Consider the following 19294-nt stretch of genomic DNA (forward strand, 5'->3'; position numbering starts at 1 on the left):
AAGACAATCTAATGCATCTGACTCCCCCAGGACAATGCCTGGCCCATCCATATTTACTGAAAAAATTTAGAAGAGAAAAAAGACATGCATGAAAAGGATTATAGCATAGAGACATTCTTCCTTCAACACTGAAAATCCCACTATGTTTTTACGTAAAATAAACAGATAATTTTAGAATGGATCTAAAGAATGAAAGGATCGGCAAAAACTCCCTCAGTTGACAGAGGATGAAAGAATCTATGGGTTCAGACTGATGAGAAGAGTGAAGATAAGTAAGATAATTTAGTAAGTTAAGTTAGATAAGTAAGCTAATGTATAATCATAGGGAAATCCTACCCCATTTTTGAGTTATACTTATGCCAGAATAGAAATGCTAAGAGATAAAGTAATAAGGCAAAGGAGAAAAAATAGGTGATAACTATAATATTCACATGTAAGAAACCCCTAAATCTTACCACAGAACTACTTTCCTATATACAGTAGAGTAAATAAGAGATACGAGAAGAAAAAAGAGAAAGAAAATCTGAATCATGGAGCAACTTCTAAGCTGAATATAACAGTAATTATTGGTATTTGTAATTATTTACTGTGGATTAGGCATTAACTGCTTATAGTATAGTAATGCATATAGGGAAGCACAGGCAAAGGAGAGTTAAAATCAAACAAGGAATTACCATGAACTATTTTCTATTTGATCATTTGCCATTCTTGAGAAAGTTCAAAAGAGATAGAAAGATGATGGCCAGCATTCTTGTAATAGGCATGAAGGGTAACTATATAAACAGAATAAAACTTAACAGTAACAATCTGTGCTTGGGAAATCCTTGCCCCACTAACTCTATGCTCTTACCACTCCCTTTCACCACTACCCCCACCCCTTTCCCAAATGCAAAACCAATAAAGAAATGTGGAGATATTATTCCCTGATTAACCTACCTTAAGGGAACCCTTAATTATGATATGTGTGTTCAAATACAAAAATCCCTGTTGTCTCTTATTCCTCTCTAGGAACTCGAGGAGTCTAAACCCAGAACACTTTCCCCTGCCCCTGAAATTCAAGATTCTGAAACAAAACAGAACAGCAGTACTGAAGTTTCAGATGCAACTATCTGACCAGGAAGGATCAGACTTGCTCATTTTTAACCAGGTTTCACCAAAAGAGTAATAAAAACCTGGATGTAAATAAATTCTACCTTCATATTTCCCAGATGAAAAGCTTAGGCAGGTCAGCCTAAGATTCAGTTTTCTCATCTGCAAACTGAACATAAAAACTGTACTATTTTATCACATGTGAAAATTAAATGTGATTAATACACAAAATGCTTAGCATGATATCTGGTGATACATGGTAAGCACTCAGTAGATATTAGCTATCAGTATTTCAAAAAGTAATTCTTAGCGTTAAAAATCTGTAAGACAGTTCATATATTACTAACTATGCAGCTTTAAGGGCTGAAAGTGATTAGTTCAAGAGTGTAATATTAGACTAAAAGCATTGCGTTTAAATATTTTTAACTTTGTAAAAACCTTAAATTTACAGAAAATGTTTGAAGTATGGTAAGAACATATTTTTTCAACAATTTGAGAGTAACTGGCCTACATGATGTCCCATCACCCTTAAACTCTTTAGTATTTCCTACAAAGGCATTCTCTTACAAATACAACCATTAAAATCAGCAAATTAACAAATGACCCATTATGCTCACTGTTATTGGGGTATCACTGCTCCTGCTCCTAGGCCCTTTCTCAGTGAACAACAGTATAGGGCATGTGTGTACATACATTTACTTCTGTATGCCTACGTATAATGAAAACTATGAGTTCACATGAGTGTCTCATTTCCAATTCAACACTACAGAGGGCATTCTAGTATTCTCCATTTACATATTTGTAACTCCCTTCTCAGACAGTAAGAGGCCTGGTTCCCATTATCTTTAATATTTAATTATTTGACCAGTCTCCCTGTATGTAACCATCTCCCATTGTGCCTGCTTCTCTTTCCCCACATGGATGCTCTCCTCACCCCTTACCATCCCATTACCCCCACACCCCCTCATATACATTAACTTCCTCACCTTGTTCAGGCCACTATTCCTCACGCCTGGCACCAATCCTACAAAAATATCCTCCTCATCCTGCTTGGCTCTAATACCCATATTGAGCTGACCCTTCACTGGTGCTTTCCTTTCCCCATTCTCAGGTTCTGACATCTTGCACTGGGATGCCTTATGCATGGACTCCCTCCTCACCCAACTTGAGCCTCAATATATCCACACCAGGCTACCCCCCTACATGGGTGCCTGTCTACTCCCCCACCCCAAGTAGATATCCTCATCCTCTTGCCCTGTTCAGGTCTGAACACCCCTCACTGGGACCAGTGACCTTCCTTATACTAGGCTACCCTCCTGCACAGATACCATACTGATGCTGCTCGGGCTCTGACACCTTGCACAAGCATGTGCTCCTATTCAGACTGTTCCTCACCCCTCACAACTCCATCAACCACTTGGGGACTCTCCTCACCCCTGTAGCGACACCTCACTCCTCCAAGAGGACAAGGCTTGCCCTCCCATAAAGGTCACCCAGGTGGACCCTTACCATTATTTGGTCCCACTTGATGGTTTCAGTACTGAATTGTTCAAAGAGGGAAGACGAAGAGGACAAGGAAGAACTGATGACATTTTAAAAAAAGATATACCAGTGACTAATCTGCATAAGCATCCATTATCAGAGCTAATTAAAATGATAATCTATTTGTCAAACTATCTACTTTTCCCCTTAAAGAAACAGTGCTCTATTCTTTTATAGTAATTCTTTCTAAATTTAAAAAGTCCACTCATAAAAAATGGAAGTCTTGTCTTTCATTTTCTTTAAGCCAAATATGCATTTTGTTTAAGTACCTTACATAAGCCTGTAAAAAATCTAGTTCAGTTAAAAAAAAAATGTTCTGAGAGTTTTAAGAAATATGATTTTTTCAAAAACTGGAATTAAATATTTTTAAATACCCAGAATATGTAAATTTCAGTGTAACAGTTATATTGTTGTCAGTACACTTATTCCCAGCTACAATTCTGCAAAACTAGCCTTGAGTGTTGGTGGTAACACCTTTTCCTTGCTCCTTGTTTCTATGAGGAAGGATGCTTCGACAAGCACAATCTGAGATGCAATTCTTCCCTAGAGAAGTGAACAGACTGATCAGATTAATCACTTTGGAAAGAATAACTAAGCTCAGTTCTATTCCTTTTCCCCTTGGCAGTGAGCTACTGGGAAACTATCCCTGCAGAGAGCTCCTTTTGTGCTCTGCTCCCCTAATATGCCTAGGAGTGGGTAATTAGTTGGCCCATACCAGACTGTCCACCTGCCTCTCCCACCAAGCTATTCCTCTTAACTTAGTCTCTATCAGTAAAAGAAGTGATATTTTGGTTCTCATCTTTCTCCTTGTTTTATTTTTCAAATTGTTCAGAGCCCTGGCAGTAAAGAAGGGTGCCAAATGACAGTACTTCAGCAACCCAACATCTTCATACTGAAGTGGAGATTGTGCATTTTCTCAGTTTTTACTTAAAAGGGAGGCTTCAATTTGAGCTTAAAACTATTACAAACAAACAAACAAAACCCCTCAAACCTGAACCAATAGCAGATGTTCAAAATGAAAATAAACTGACTTATCTGATCATGCTTATTACCCATGGGGAAAAAAACTTCAAAGGCTCATAATTTCCTCCTTATAGAGGCCATAATTTATACTTCTAGTCCTACTTCCTACTCCCACCCTATACTCCAATAACACCAGAGTGCTGAGTATTTTCAGAATAATCATTATTAAGACATCTGTATCTTTGCTTATACTATCCCTCTGCCTGTTCCCTCTACCCTACTCTCCTGCTAGATCGTTCAACTTAGGGATCAACACACTATGGCCTGTAGGCCAAATATGTCTATTTTTGTAAATAATATTTTATTGGAGCACAGACAAGCTCATTCACTTACATATAGCTTGTGCTACAACAGCAAGAGTAGTTGCGATAGAGAACATATGGACACAAAGCCTAAAATACTTATTATCCACCCCTTTACAAAAAAAGTTTGCCAATCTCTGCTTTCACTCAATCCTGAGAAGCCGAACCATTTCAGATTCTTCAACTCAAAATGAATTGCTTCCTCCTCTGTCCTTCCATTATATTTACCAACTCTAATAACCAATCTCCCTGATAAGTGTGAGCTCTTTAAAAGCAAAGTCTAACCTCTATTCCTATAATAGACAATAAGCTTTTCTAAACATCCCCCAGTTTCCACCTCTCAGCACTTTCCACATTCTTAAGCAAAGAATTTTGGAAGAATCTTCTGCCTTTTTCTCTACCCCTTATTTAGTCCTCCTGAAGGAAAGAGTAATGACTAATATTAACAAGATCTTGATAAAAGTTGTTCTTCCTGGGATGGAGTAATGTCTTAAAGGTCATTTTCATGAATAGCCAAGCCTCCCTTCTCACTCTTCCTAGATGGTCAAACCGACCAAAAGCCAAATCACATGGTAAGCGATACACAGTGGGACTCAAGGTATTTGATGACTGACAACAGTAAATTAATTGGAAAAAAATCATTCCTTTAAAATGTGTAATACAACACATATCTTGGTGATGAACTTAGGAACATATTTTTTTAAGGAAAAAAAAGATAAATTTAGAGTTCACATGCAGTGATTCAAACCAAGCCCATTCTATTTATTAAATTTATCTGTCTCAATATTTTGTTGCTATTAAGTGTCAAGCTTAGTTAAATAACATATGAAGTAACCATGGATATTACTGATTCAAAAATGTATCTCCCATTTTACTTTGCATCATAACAGTATCTCCCATCTGAAAAACAACCATCCCTGGACCCCTGATCTTTACAATTGCTGCTCCATTTATCTGTTCTTCCTCAAAATGCAGCTTGTCAAATGAGTGGTCTGCTATTATCTGAGTTACCTCCATAAACGTACATTTTAGTTTCTAACCTATGACAACATGGCTTCCATCCCCACCACTGTGCATAAGTTCATCTAGTCAAGGTCATTGAGAACCTCCAGATTGCCAGAAACAATGTACACTTCCCTGTCTCATGGTACTTGACATCTCATCAACATGTAACAATCCCTCCTTATTGTTACGCTTCTCTCCTCTTAGATTTGGTGATACTGCTCTCTCCTTGTGTTCCTACTTAGTTGATGATGTTACTTTTCAGTGTAAAAGTTCAATGGCCTTACTTTGAGGCTCCTCTTTCTACACCCAAACAATGTTAAAATTCTTAAGGTATGATACTCTACTCTGTAGTTATACTAAAACTTCTGAACCTATGTACTTGGTGCTCTAACCAGCATTTGTGTTATCATCACAAATGCTGACCCTCTCTCCCTCTCTCCCTCGATAGATGATAGATAGATGATAGATAGATAGATAGATAGACCAAAAAGAAGGAATATATATATATATATATATATATATATATATATATATACACCAAAAAGAAGGAATATTATCAAGAAAGAAAAAAGATAGGGACTCCACATACAAAAAATATATGGTATTATAACTGAATGATTGGATTTACTATTAAGGAAGAAAGTGTTGCATATCCAAAAATTTACATGCCTTGTTGCTCTCCTAGGACTGCACTGTAGAACTGAAGACCAAGGCTAAAAGTCAGACAAGTCAGAGGAACATGGGGAACACATAACAGCAACTTACCACAATGCACCACCAAGCAGAGGGAGGTGCACACAAATAGCCAGCCAAGAAAGTATGGTGGACATGAAGAGACAGCACCATGCAGAAAGGAGGCTATAATATTCTCGAACCACCCTTTAGCCCCTATCTAACATCTAAAAAATACAAAATGTGCACACTGTATGGTCCCAAGGGTGACAAATTTTACTCTTGCAAGTACAAAACTATCCAGGACAACACAGAATTTCAAGTTTTACATGCAAAATTCATCAATATTCCTATTTTACAGAGAACTGTAGATGTATGTTTTAACCACCCATCTACCCATTACCATCATAGATTCTATTTGCCTGATGCATGTTATTATTAATGCCATAATTTACATCTTTTTAAATGGATAAAAAATTTGCTCCTGCCCACAAAAAACAGTGTGTACAGCCAAGACTTTACGTCCATACCGTTCCTATCAAATCCAGATTTCTAAGTAAATATACTCTTCTAGGACTTACATGGCAATAGTGACAAGATGATGGAAGTTAGAATAAAGACAAAACAGCAGGAAGCAAGAAGCAGCCAGAAAGAAATATCAAGTTGATTATGTATAATTTTATTTACCTGAACTATTCCCCCTATGAAGAAGTGCTCCCATAACTTTTTCACAAGTTAAAAATACTGGAAGAAAATATCTTCTAACATTGATCTGCTGATTATAAATGGGGCAGGTAGTTTAAAGTCCACTCCACATGTGCAGAATGCAGAGCTTTGAGACAGTGATGGAGTTAAAAGGAAGAGTAAAATAGTAGGTACCAACAGAGAGTAGCTTGAAGATGATCTAGTATGATACAGATTTTTTTAATGAATTTAAACTAATTTCTTGTATTCAGTTACTACAAAGTCAAAAGATTCCTTAGAATATAGGAAGATATCAAATGTCTTTTGGTTTTCTCATATATAAAAAACCAGAATTATTCTAAGTGATAAGCTGTGATGACCTAGCTATAAAATACCTTGGAATACATATCATTCAAGCCCTTGGTAACTTTTCCTGTCAGATGCCTCACCATTTTATTATCAGTATTCCCACCATAAAGAATATACTGGCAAAAACATAAAGCTCAAAGCTGCTAATAACATGTAAATCAGTAATAATGATAGCTAACATCTATGGAATGCTTTCTATATAAAGACACATATTAATATATATATATATATACACAATTAATTCTTAAACCACCTCATTATCTCCAATTTACAATAAGAAACTGAAATACCTAGAGGTTAAGTAACATGTCCACACTGGTAAGTGGTAACACTAGGATTCAAATGCAGTAAGAGCCTATATTCTTACTCGCTATAATATTCTATCCCAATAAAAGATGTGAAGTGATATCATGGCAATCAAGAGTTGGCTAGAGCTACTACACCACAGAATTGTGCTGTCCAAAACAGTAACCACTTGCCACATGTGACTATCAAGCACATGAAATGTGGCTAGTCCAAATTCGATATGCTATATGTATAAATACCTGACTTCAAAGGCAATATTAAAAAAAGAATGTAAACTCATTAGTAATTTTTATATGGATTAATGTTAAACTATCTTGAATTACTGGGTGAAGTAAAATGTACTTTTTTAATGTTGTTACTAGAAATTTTTAAATTACATATTTGGCTCCCATTTTATTTCTTCTGGACAATACTGGGATGTAGGAAAGATGCTGTAGTTTATAGAATGAGTCTAATCAAATCTTCACTATTTTTTTTTTTTTTTGCTGTTGCAACCTAAGGCAAATAAGTTATACTGATTTTAGCTTCTGTATCAGAAAAATAGGGTTTAAAAACAGTCCTGAAACCAAGTATTCAGATTTTGATATCTAAATCTGTTTTCCACTAGAAAGAATGGAGGATTCCTTGGAGAAATGTCTCACGTCAGAGCTGGGACACGTAAAGTACAACGAACCTGGAATATCTTTTTTGTCAGGAAAGAAGTGCTCAAGAAATCATCGGACCGACCGGAGGAGGTGAGAAAGGTGTAATTTGTCAAAAAGCACTGGAAGCAGATTAAGGAGGATCCCCCTAGCCAAACCTGGGACAATCTGGGAGTCAAAAATATTAATAGTAATGGATTTACCCATTAAGTAAATAAGAATCCGCGAGTTCATACTGATAAAAATAAATAAGTAAACAAATAATGGAGGAGATGGAAGAGACTGCTTTATGACAGAATACCAGCTACTAATTATAGAAGGAATGATAAAGTTAGAAAATGATGAATGGATGTTAAAACTTGTGGGTGAAATTTTGATGAGACTATGTAAATACTCTGTTCCTCAAAGTATTTTCCCACAAATTACATATTAATTACAGAAGAATAAATAATAACTTTCAGGAAGATATATGGAGAACACCATCTTAACCAAGTTTTCAAAGCTAACATCACCAACATTGGGACAAACCAACTTCATGAACCTCAAGATACCATGTACTGAGGACAAAACCTCTCTCCAGAGGTATTCCTGCCAAAAAATGCATAACCAGTCTAATCATGAAGAAACAACAGGCAAATTCAAATTGAGAGACATTCTACAAAATAACTGTCCTGTACTTTTGAAAAATATCAAGGTCAAGAAACACAGGAAAGGCTGTTCCAAATTAAACATAGGAAAGTGTTCCAAATTAAAAGAGATTGAAGAGATGATGACCAAATACAATGCATGATCATGCACTGGGGGAAATAAATGTATAGATAGATAAATAGATAAAATTTGAACATAGATTCTGAATTACTCAATTTTAAGTCTCCTTGGTTTTAAGACAATATCCTTGGTTTTATGAAATACACAGTAAGGAACTTAGGGGTAGAGGTATGATGTCTCCAAATTACCCTCAAATGATTCATTTAAAAGAATACACATAAACAGAGAGAGAAAGAGAGAGGAGAGGAGGGGAGGGGAGGGGAAGAGATGGACATAAGGCAATAATGATAAAGCAAATGCAGCAAAATATAATACAAAGGGTGAATATGGATAAGGGTATATACGAGTTCTTTGTACTACTCTTCCAACTTTTCTCGTAAGTTTGAAATTATACAAAATTGAAAGTTAAAAAAAAGCAAAGAAACAGTAAGCCTGGTCTATCTCCCAGATCAAATATACTAATAGACTGCACATGTCCTAATAATGTTTAAAAATAAACTAATGCATTCTATTGTCCTAGAAATTACTTTGCTGTAAATTTTCTGACTTATCAGATATTAATTATAATATATATTTCACAAGATCCAGGATTGTGTATGTTATCACTCAATATTCATACTGAGTCCTAGGATACTATTTACTATAACCACTAAGCACTCAAACATATGTTATATGAGCATACTCAAAATTATAACACAGTATAGGATGTTTACAGAAAAATAATCAAATTATATAAAGCACCATATTGTAAACAGAGCTATTAATTGGGACACAGAACTTATAAGACAACTCTTCCAATAAATCATAAAAAAAAATAAAAACCAGGAATAAATCACATAGTTAAAAATCTAACCTGAAGAGTTCCACAAATAGAGAAAGGCATGCATTTTCCATATCAACAGTTAAACATCTTAGCTAACTAGCAGTAGTCATAACTAAAATGAACTCCCCCTATAAAATCAGAATAATATATATGAGTTCTAAAAAAACTGAATCAAATTAAAGACTTAGGCTAAGAACTGAGATTTTAAACTTCACTACTGGCTCAATACTAAACTGCTGTATGGACCCTAAGAAGGTGCTTACAATTTCCTTATCTCGTTTAAAAATAAGATTCTTGCATCATTTTCTTCCACAAAGGTAGAAAGGTTAGTATTTTATTAAAATGATTTCAAGCAGTAAGAGCACTGAATATTCAATACAGAAATATATACACATATTCCCATACATGCACACATGCAAACCAAAAAGAAAATAACTTTTTTGTAAACATAATTACAAAGTAATGAGGGTAAGCACAATAGCAAAAAGGAACTTGCAATAATTACACAAATTACATTTAATCCCAATCTACTCTATGACTAGGTGCTTCACATATAGGACACTGACAAAAGCCAACAGTGTGTATGTCCTGTTTAAAAGAGACATTGTTTATTTAAAAATAACTGTGACAAAAACAAAGCTGAGATGGGTGTTACTAAGTCTCCTGTCAAGGACTGGGACTGTGGGATACATTTCCCAAATACAGTTGGAGACCAGGAAAAAATTTTCTTTCAAATACGATACAATGACATATTACATTTAAAATATTAAACAGAGATTGCATGTTAAACATACAGCTTTAACTCAATTCTCAATGACTTCTAATCCTATGTATCCCAGTAGATGAGACAGAGAGGGATTCTAATTATTTTTCCATAAAATCCAATTCATTGTTTAATTAAAATTGAACTATTTTTCAAAAGTACATATATCTAAATAAGCAACAAGATGGCAGGAAAAAAACCCAAACTATTCTAAAACATAATTGACGAAAGACATCGTCAAATCACTGTGTGCCTGGACAAAACTTAACACCATAATATTGTTAGCCAGTGTTACAATGCTGTCATCCAGTCTGATTCTAACTGAATTTAACAATTTCTAAACACGTTGTCAGTAGAAGAAATCTTTACTTAAGCAATTATAAAAACGGGTCCATTTTGTGTTCAGGAAGCTTAAAATTTTACTAATTTCTAAATTAAAATTTGGCTTACTCTTTAAATAATATGGCAAGTCTTTTTTACACTTTTCTTAAGAACTAAAATCGCTTATGAGTACTTGACTAAAAGCTATTGCCCAGAATATTTCCTTAAATAAAATTAAAACATATTTTATAAAGGTAAAACTACTAGTAAACTGCTCAAACACATCCTGAGGGCTCTTAATCAGAGAAGCCTTCCTTCTAATACGTATTCCTACATCCATCGTATTCTGCAGTCACATTTCTGAGTTGAAGTTGTTAGTTTATCCTACTACGATCTCCTTTTCACGAGTGAAAAATAAGATCTTCAAGCGCTAACCAAACAAATCTGAGGGGTTTGGGGGAAAGCGGCGCGAGGTGGCGCAAGAACAGACGGAAACAAGGTAAGAGAGTTGTTTTCTTGAGGCACTAAGGTTCCTCAACTCCAAATGCCAAGATTTAATCGCCAGTCGAGCAATCTGTAGCCACTACCCACTCCTTAGATAATGCAACCTTCCTATCTCTTCCCCTACTCTACTACCCATAACTCCCTTCCAAAACAAACAACGCACTGTAACACATCCTATCCCGAAACCCGCGTAGTCCCCTCCGTACCGTCTAAACCAACCTGCTGGATATCAATCAGCTCCACGCACATATCTCACTCAGATAAAAAAGCGACCGCAGCAAGGTGCGTAGTTTCCACAACCTTCCGCCACCTCGAGCAACCCGCAAAATGACATCCCCAGGCCCAGAAGTTTGAAGCAAAATGATTTCGACCCCACCAAAAGGAAAGACAGAATTGCAGGAGAATGGGATGGGAAGTGGCTAGGGCGACGTGCGCGTCTGTGCCGAGAAGGGTCCATCACATGACAGTAAAAGAGGACCAGAGTCCTAGGGGCGTCCGCGAGGAGAATAAGGGGGGGGGGGGTTTGCCGTCGCCATGGCAACACCCCCCATCCGTCCAGACTTCCAAAGAGGAAGAACTTCAAATCCCAACCGTCAGCGCTCGAGCGGCTGCTTCTTAAAGGGGTACACACAGCGCCGCCGCCGCCGAGCGCGAGAGAGCAGAGTGGGGCGCCCCCGCCCCTCGGGCGACGCCCCCGCCGCCCCGCGCCCCCGGCAGCCCCCCAGCGACCCCAGGCCGGAGAGCGCCCGGGGGTCGCCCAGGTCTCGGTCCGCGGGAGCTCGGCCGCGTCGGCCAGCTCGGCCCCCAGCGGCAAGAAGGGGGTGTGTGTGCGCCCGGCGGGGGCGCGGACCAGCCCGCCTTCCTCCCGCCGGCCCTGCCTGCCGGCTCCCCTTCGCCCGGGAGCCGACCCGCCAAGCCGCTTCCTCCCTCCTGACAGGGCGGACGGCGAGGGGCGCCGAGGAGCTCCGGGGAGAGCGCGGGCGAGCGGCTTCCTCGGGGGCTGGTCGAGCCAGCCCGCACCAACAGTTCCTGGGGAGCCCAAGGGCTGAGAAGGAGAAGGGGCGAGGGGCGCGCCGGGCGAGGAGCCCCCAGACAAAAGGCGAGAGCCGGAGTCGCCGCGCCGCCGCCGCTCCCATCGCGCTCCCCCATTGAACTGACCCGAACGGGAGATTCAACTAACCCCTCAGCCACAAACTCCTCGGGCTGCAGCAGCCGTCGCCGCGCGGAGCCGGGGCTCCGGCCAGTGTCTCTCTTACCTACACAGTGCATGAGGCGGTGACGCCAAGAGTCGAGTTCCCGCCGGAATCCTCTCCTCTCCGCCGCGCACCGAGGGCTCCGGCACTGAGCGGCGGCGGCGGCGGCGGCAGCGGCCATTCTCTCTCTTCCCTTGTCCATCTGCGTCCCGCGTCACGCGCCCTCATTTACATACGAGCGGCGCAGGCACGAGGCAGGGGCGCGAGCCCTCGGCGCGAGCCCCGGAGCGCGCGCCCCCCGGAGGGGGGGGTTGATTGACACGTGTCACTACCTTCCCTCGGCCCTTTTCTCCCCCTCCCACTGCTCCCTCCGGGAGAGGAGGGGAGGGAGCATGAGGAGAAGGAAGCAACCTGCCGCTTCCGCTGACCCCGCCTCCCTATCCACTCTCCTCTCGCCCTCCCCCGCTCCCTCCTGAGTTTACTCAAGAGAGCCATACTGCTCCCGTCGCCCGCGAAAACCTTGAGCGGGAGCAAGAGGAACGGAGCCCGGCCAGAAACCTGCGTGCAAATGGAGCGTACTAGCAACGCCGCCCTCCTGCCTTCGCGACGCGCCTCCGGCCGCCCGGGGACTCCACTTCCCAGGCTCCGTTGCGCCAGTATCCTGAAGCGGAGCTTGCCGCGGCGGCTCGGTGCACGCCGGTCCTTGTAGTGTAGCAGCGGCGCGCGCTCACCAGCCCTCGTACCTGGACTTGCGAGCTTAGACTTCTCGCTGCACCGCTGGTGGGGTTAGGACTGAGCGTCCAGGACTGTGTGTTGTTCGCGTCGCCGGGTCTCACCCAGACGCCTCAGCTTCTTTAGGTTCTGCAAGAGAAGGGCGGTAGAAGCCGTAAGTTGTCTGCCTCCTGAGGGTTCAGGCTGCGCTTTGTGCTTTAAGCGCTGGAAACTGTTGGGGGTCACTGTCATCCCGCCACTGCAGGGAAAGAGCAAGCCAGTCCTTTGGCTGCATCCGAGAGACCTGTCAAAATATTCAGAGAGAGATCCCGCAGTGATTTCAGTTTCCAGGGCGAGGAGATCTCGGAAAACGACACTGTTTTCAAGGATTAGGGGGGGAAATGCGGGGCTTTCATTGAACATTATTTAAGGGGCATTTGGTGTTGCTGGGTGAAAACTCCCAAAGGGGAAACTTTTATGTTCCGCATAATGTAAACTCGTGGAGGAGAGCGACCCACTGAGACTTATGTACCATGACATCTGCACTTCCCTGATCCTAATACAGCGCATGGCATGGGCCTAAGCACTTTACATATGTTACGAACCGAATTTTACACTATGCTAGAGAAAATATTTCTTCTTCAAGGGGAAAGCTTTTGGTTAGATGTAAACTCCAATGACATTTTTTTACCTTTGCGCCAGAGCGATTATACATGTGTTTCTGTATACGTGCAGAGGGCAAATCGAAGCTGAGACACTCAAAGTTCGCTGAGAAGTACTGTGTATTACTGGAAATTTATAGGAAATATATTTTAACCCTTCTTGGAAACCCCTATGAATTCTGATTTTAGTTCCACCCTCCCTGTTTTGTGCCTTATCCATATTGACCTTCTTTCTTTTTTTTCTAAGGAGAAAATATTTAATTGCTCCTATTATCTCTCAATAGTGACGATGTGATTTTACATTTTCACAAATAAAAGTGTCGTTTGAAATCTCAAAATCACCTTTTCTAGAATGGTCACAATTGGAGAAGCAAGTAAAATCAGTAGGGAAGGTGCTTTGGGAGTTATCAGTGGATGCTTTCAGTTACCCATTCCATTCATAACTGCCAAGATCATCAGCCTTTGTAACTTTCCTTATCACTTGTACAGTAATCTGCTTTAGTTAGGATGGGCTAGGTTATGGTGCAGTAACAACGGATCCAAAAATGTTAGTGGCTTAAAACAACAAAAAAATTTATTTCCTGCTAATCTGCATGTTCATTTCTGGTAAGTAGGGATACAGGAAGAGCTTCAGGCCAGGTTATTCTCACCCAGCAACCAAATGGCTTAGGGAGGCACCAATATCCAGAACTTCCCCACTTGTATGACAGGCAAAAGGAAGATAAATAGTAAAGTAGTACTTCCTGAAAGTTATACAAATCAATTCCACTCACATTTCACTGACAAAAGGAAATCATATGGGCATTCTTTCTTCAAAGGAGCAGGAAAGTGTAATCCTACTATTTGCCCAGAAGGAAGATTGCCTGAATTTATTTGTGAACAGCACCAGTGATTATTACAATCCTCCCTCTAGTCAGCAATTTACAGTTCACACTCCTTAAACAAAATACATTCACCCCCGATACAAATATATTTGAGTAGTTTGAAATACTCAAGTTACATTATAGAGAAATGTAACATTTATGGAGAGATATGACTATAGTCATGGTTTTTAAGAAACTAAGCAAAAATGAAAGCTATTCTTTAATTTGCAACAAAAACAATTCACTATGATTCTAAGATTGTAAAATATCTAATCACCTGTGAATTATGATGCATTTTTCTAATTTAATAATTACTTTTTCTATATAATGCCCAAATAATTTACATTTTCTAATTTAATAAAATCTAAACACTTGTGTTTCAGTTAGATATTTGTACTTATAAGGTGTAACTTAATAGTTGAATCTATTGATGCCTTAATACATTATAAAGTAGTTCATAATGCTGAGAAGCCATTTTTGAGTGAACTTTATTAACTGTTTTAAAAATACCACAATTTACTATTTTTCCTTTAGTTCTGAACTGCACTGATCAGAGATCTAAAAATCAAAGACAAATTTAATCAACGAGTTATTTAAGATATGGAACATAGTCCCCTTCCAGAAACTTTCTAACCAGCCATGTAATTATATTATTCTAAATTTTATGCAGACATCTTGGATTCATCCTGGTTTATGAGCCAAAGATTTCTCAGCATTGTTTTTCTTATGGGAGTATGGACTCTAAGGACACTGTCCTCTCACATATGCTGATGCATTTAATTTCAATGCTTCAGTTAAATAATTCGAGAAATTTAAAAAACATGAGTGATTTTGTCTTCTTGATGCATTTCCAAATATCAACATCTATTGTGCACATTTTGTAAGGAAAAAAAGATAAAATTTCACAGGCGGGAATGAAAACAGAAGAAGCAGAAATATAATGGTGATGCCCTTCATTTCTTATTCTGTAATGTCTGTTTCCTCTTCTAAGATTGCCCTTTAGTGTACATAAAAATGAGCGTATTTGGTCCAACACTGTCACTCATCTCAAGGTGCTATCCCAGATATCTGGTCTTGGTGTTCTTTGTTTAGCTCAACCATTAAGTATTTTTAAAACACTACTATTACACCCAGTTATCACCTTCATATTAAATATCTTTTAGACATAATTTTCACTATATTAGGGAGACTCAGGCATTAAACTGTCAGGATAACCAATACTTAAATCAGGGTGAACCTATTTTCTAATTGTTTTTGAATTTAATAGCATTTACCACCTATTTTCCCTTACATTCAGGCAGATGATAATAGGATCTGATCTATCACTACTCTTTCTGTATCTTCTTGAAATCACTCCCCTAGCCTAACTCATGATTATCACTTTCACTTTCAGCCTTTTAATAATGTCAGTGTATTATATGCTTAATGATGGCAATTTGATCCAATTTAATCCAGTTGCATAGCTCAGTATCAAAGTCAAATAAAAATGTTATCTTTAGCACCTCGTTGATTATAGTTTAGGGAGATTACAGATCATCTAGGTCAATCCCCTATTTTTGCAGGTAGGGAAATCAAGGCCCAGAGAGGAGAAGCAGTTAATGTAGGTCACACAGCTTATAAGCAGCAGAACCGAAACCAAAAAGCAGATTTTCTGATTCCTAATTTTACCTCTTTTTGCTATAATAGCAGCCATAATTTCTAATCAATTGCATACATTATTAATTCACTTAACCTTTTCTATAACTGTATGCAGTAAGTATTGTTATTATTATCCCCATATCTCAGATAAACAATTATAAATTTGTTCAAAGAAGTCATCCAACATCATTCAGCTAGTTAGTAGTAGAATTGGAATTTGAATCTGTGTTTCCAAGTGTAACTATTACTGTATGTGAGAAGCAAAAAAGATGATTAAGCTGCCTTGCAAGGAATCAGAAACTAAGGAACCTGGACTTGATCTGATTTTCATGAAGGGCTATTGATTTGGAGGAAGAAAGTGACACAAAAACAAATTTTTTAATGTACATGAGGTTTGCATTTGTGTCTCACATTATATTTCTTTTGAACAGATTTGGTTCAGAATTTACATGCCAAGATATAAGAATGGTCAGATGAAATATAGGGGAATACAAAGATATACTTAAAAAGCATTCTCAAGTGCTATCTTCTGTTTTGAAAGGTTTATTTGGAGGAATATTTGTCTCTCTAGTAGTGGTCAGGGTAAAGGTGATTTTTTTCCAACAAAGTGGCTGCCTGCCTGGATATCTATATTCCTTTCTTTCTGAAAATAGCACCCTGGTGTTCCTTTGAGCAATCATCTCTCCCTGATTTTGAGTCCATGTAGATGGGATGAAACGGTCTCATGAGTCTAGAATTGGTCATGTGACCCAGGCCTAATCAACCAGAATATTCCATTCCCCTAGTCACAATAATTGGTTCAGGAAACTGGTAAAAGTTATTTTGTCAACTGTGAATCAGCTCCAGATTTGGGGATAACTACTAAAAAAGTTACTAATCTGGGGGATTAATCTGTAACTATTCATGGCCCCTTGGCCAGCACACAGAGATCTGACCTAAGAATGGAAACAACCAAGAGGAAAGCAGTGTCAAGAGACAGACAGAAATGGAATGTTCAGGGTACCTGGGTCCATTCTATGATTAAAACTACCACCTGGAAACTTTCAGAATTTTAGTAAATTTCCTCCTTTGATCAAACAAATTTAAACTTAATTTCTGTCCTTCAAAACTAAGAGATCTAATACAAAGGGATTAACAAATCGTTAAGTAACTGTGTTGAGTGCCGGTAGAGTAAGGCACATAGTTGTTTATAATTATTATTCATTCATTCATCCATCCATCTATCCATCCATTCACTAAGCATTTATTGAGATCCTCTGCCATACCACACTCTGGAAAAGCAGATATGAAAATTCAGTCACCAACATTGATGATCTTTCTATTTTCTAAGTTATCTATGTGCCTATTATTAGTTCTTTTTGTTCTCTCCAATATCCTACCAATTTTCAATTTTCCAAAAACCAAGGCTGTTATGTAATTTCTGCTTCGTTTTGTCCCAGGAAATTCTTTCTTGGATCCCTCTATCATCCTACTTGTATTTGGACTTGCTTTCTGGGTCTGCTGCCAGCTCTCATCTGTAACCACCCTTCCTCACCTAAGGGATTCCTTTGGCCCTCTCTTATGTTGGACTGCCTGTTTTCTTGATCAATTGTCTCTTTGTTATGGGGAGCACATCCCTAGCAGAATATGGGAGGTAAATATTTTGAGATCTTGCATGCCTGAAAAATAAATTTCTGTTCTATTGCCATAACTGACTGAAAGTTTGATGACTTCAGAATCCTAGAGATCATTTTTAGTTGAAGAAATATTCTCTTTACCTTACACTTTATTGAATTTTGTCACAATTCTGGCATATTTCAATTTCCAACAGTTCTTTCTTGATTTCTCATTGTTCTCTGTTTCCATAGCATCTTGTTTCAAATTAATTCTTGTTTTAATGATGCAATATTTTCTCTTATCTCTTTAAGGATGTTAATTATAATTAGCTGGAAGTTTTCTTCTACTGCCTACATTGTCTCTGTTTTCCTCTGAATTGCTTTTATCTGCTTTTTTTGGTCTCTTTCAACTTGAATGTTTTCCTCAAATATCTGAGGACTCTTAGCAGCCAATGTGTATTTATGAATGAAACCCTTACATACTTATTGGATTTTCTGTGTACATGGGTGGGTCTTATGACTGGTGGGCTTTCCTCAAGTGTGATGAAGCAGAAGTCCAACTTTTCTTTGGGATGATATTCAGATGACGATATCTGTAAGTCTATTTCATGACCCTTTTGAGCTACTCTTGAGCAGGAGCTCTCCAATTTCCTGACAAAAGGTATAAATCTGGTTATAAGGGTTTTAGGAACAAGTTGGGGGAAATTTACAAACTTTCACTAAATAGTCTGTGTTTAGTCTGCAACTTTAGCCCCTCCCTTTACTGTGCTAGGAGTCCTCAAATACATAATCTCTCCAGTCTGATTTTTTCAAAGAATAAATTTCCAATCTCTTACAGGCATTGGGATAAAAAGACTTGGCTGCCCATGGTAAAGAGGGAGTCTAGAGGAGAAGGTGGTTCTCATAGCTTCTTACACAATCTTTCACAACCAATCCTAGACTTTCAGCCCTGCCTCTGACATCTACCTTTTACCTTGAAATTCTCTATTTCTTGGAAACAGTAGGGAAATAGATGGAGGGAGACCAATGGTATTCAAAATAGTTGCTGAGTTTGATATTGAGATTTCTTTGTCTTTCAAGTTTCTGGTTTGGAGCTTAATCCCTTTAGTGTATAAAATTAAGATCAGGTGATATTGCCTGTTAAATTGGAAAGCATGTAATAGGATATTATAAGACCGTTCTTTACCTTCCAGTGTTGCATAAATGATTATTAATTATAACTTAAATTTTATTATTACAATTTAAGTCTTCAAAAATTATATCATTTTCACATATTGACTACTAGGTTAAAGGTACTAATGCTATACCAACTTTGTATTTTTACTCATATCTCTTCATTATAAGGGTAAATCATAGTATAATTTAACTGCTTGATTCTTTTCTATCTTTATTCCACGTCTTTTCTTTAGGTGGATTGATATGGGCCACTATCATATTTTCCTGCTTAAATAACCTTCTTTATGTTAATATTTTGAAATAAACTGTTCAATCCACTAGATATCAATTCAGAGCCTTATTGCTGGGTCTCTTTATCATGAAATATTGGTATTTCATACTATTTTTATATCAAAATTAATATTTTCTATATTTTGAAACTGAGAACCAAATCCTAGCTATTGTCACCAGCATGAAAAAACAACTTCAAATTCATAAGTTGTTCATATTTCTGTTCCATAAGGCACTTTAGTAAGTAAACTGATATGCTTTATTCATATAAGAGATTTTGGGTTATTTTGAATCAGGAGTTTCAGTATGCAAAAAGACCAAATGATGTTGATTTTTTGGTTTAAAATACAAGCCCAATAAAATGTAAACATTTC

General features: G+C 38.4%; 1 protein-coding gene across 8 annotated transcripts in view; it reads right to left on the reverse strand.

The window, feature by feature from the left end:
• Window positions 1-13525, reverse strand: part of LCORL (ligand dependent nuclear receptor corepressor like) — a 166468-nt gene extending 152943 nt beyond the window's left edge. Inside the window, exon 1 of one of the 8 annotated variants that reach the window (XM_036921039.2) lies at window positions 12069-12574. In XM_036921039.2, the coding sequence (XP_036776934.1) occupies window positions 12069-12207 (139 nt within the window). In that variant the 5' untranslated portion in view covers window positions 12208-12574. Of the gene's footprint in view, window positions 1-11031; window positions 11383-12068 lie in introns of those variants that run through there. The other 7 variants (XM_036921033.2, XM_036921037.2, XM_057502127.1 and 4 more) reach the window with 7 other exon arrangements.
• Window positions 13526-19294: the final 5769 nt, after the last annotated feature.

Source organism: Manis pentadactyla, chromosome 5, assembly GCF_030020395.1.
Source record: "Manis pentadactyla isolate mManPen7 chromosome 5, mManPen7.hap1, whole genome shotgun sequence".
In the NCBI taxonomy this organism is placed as follows: Eukaryota; Metazoa; Chordata; class Mammalia; order Pholidota; family Manidae; genus Manis; species Manis pentadactyla.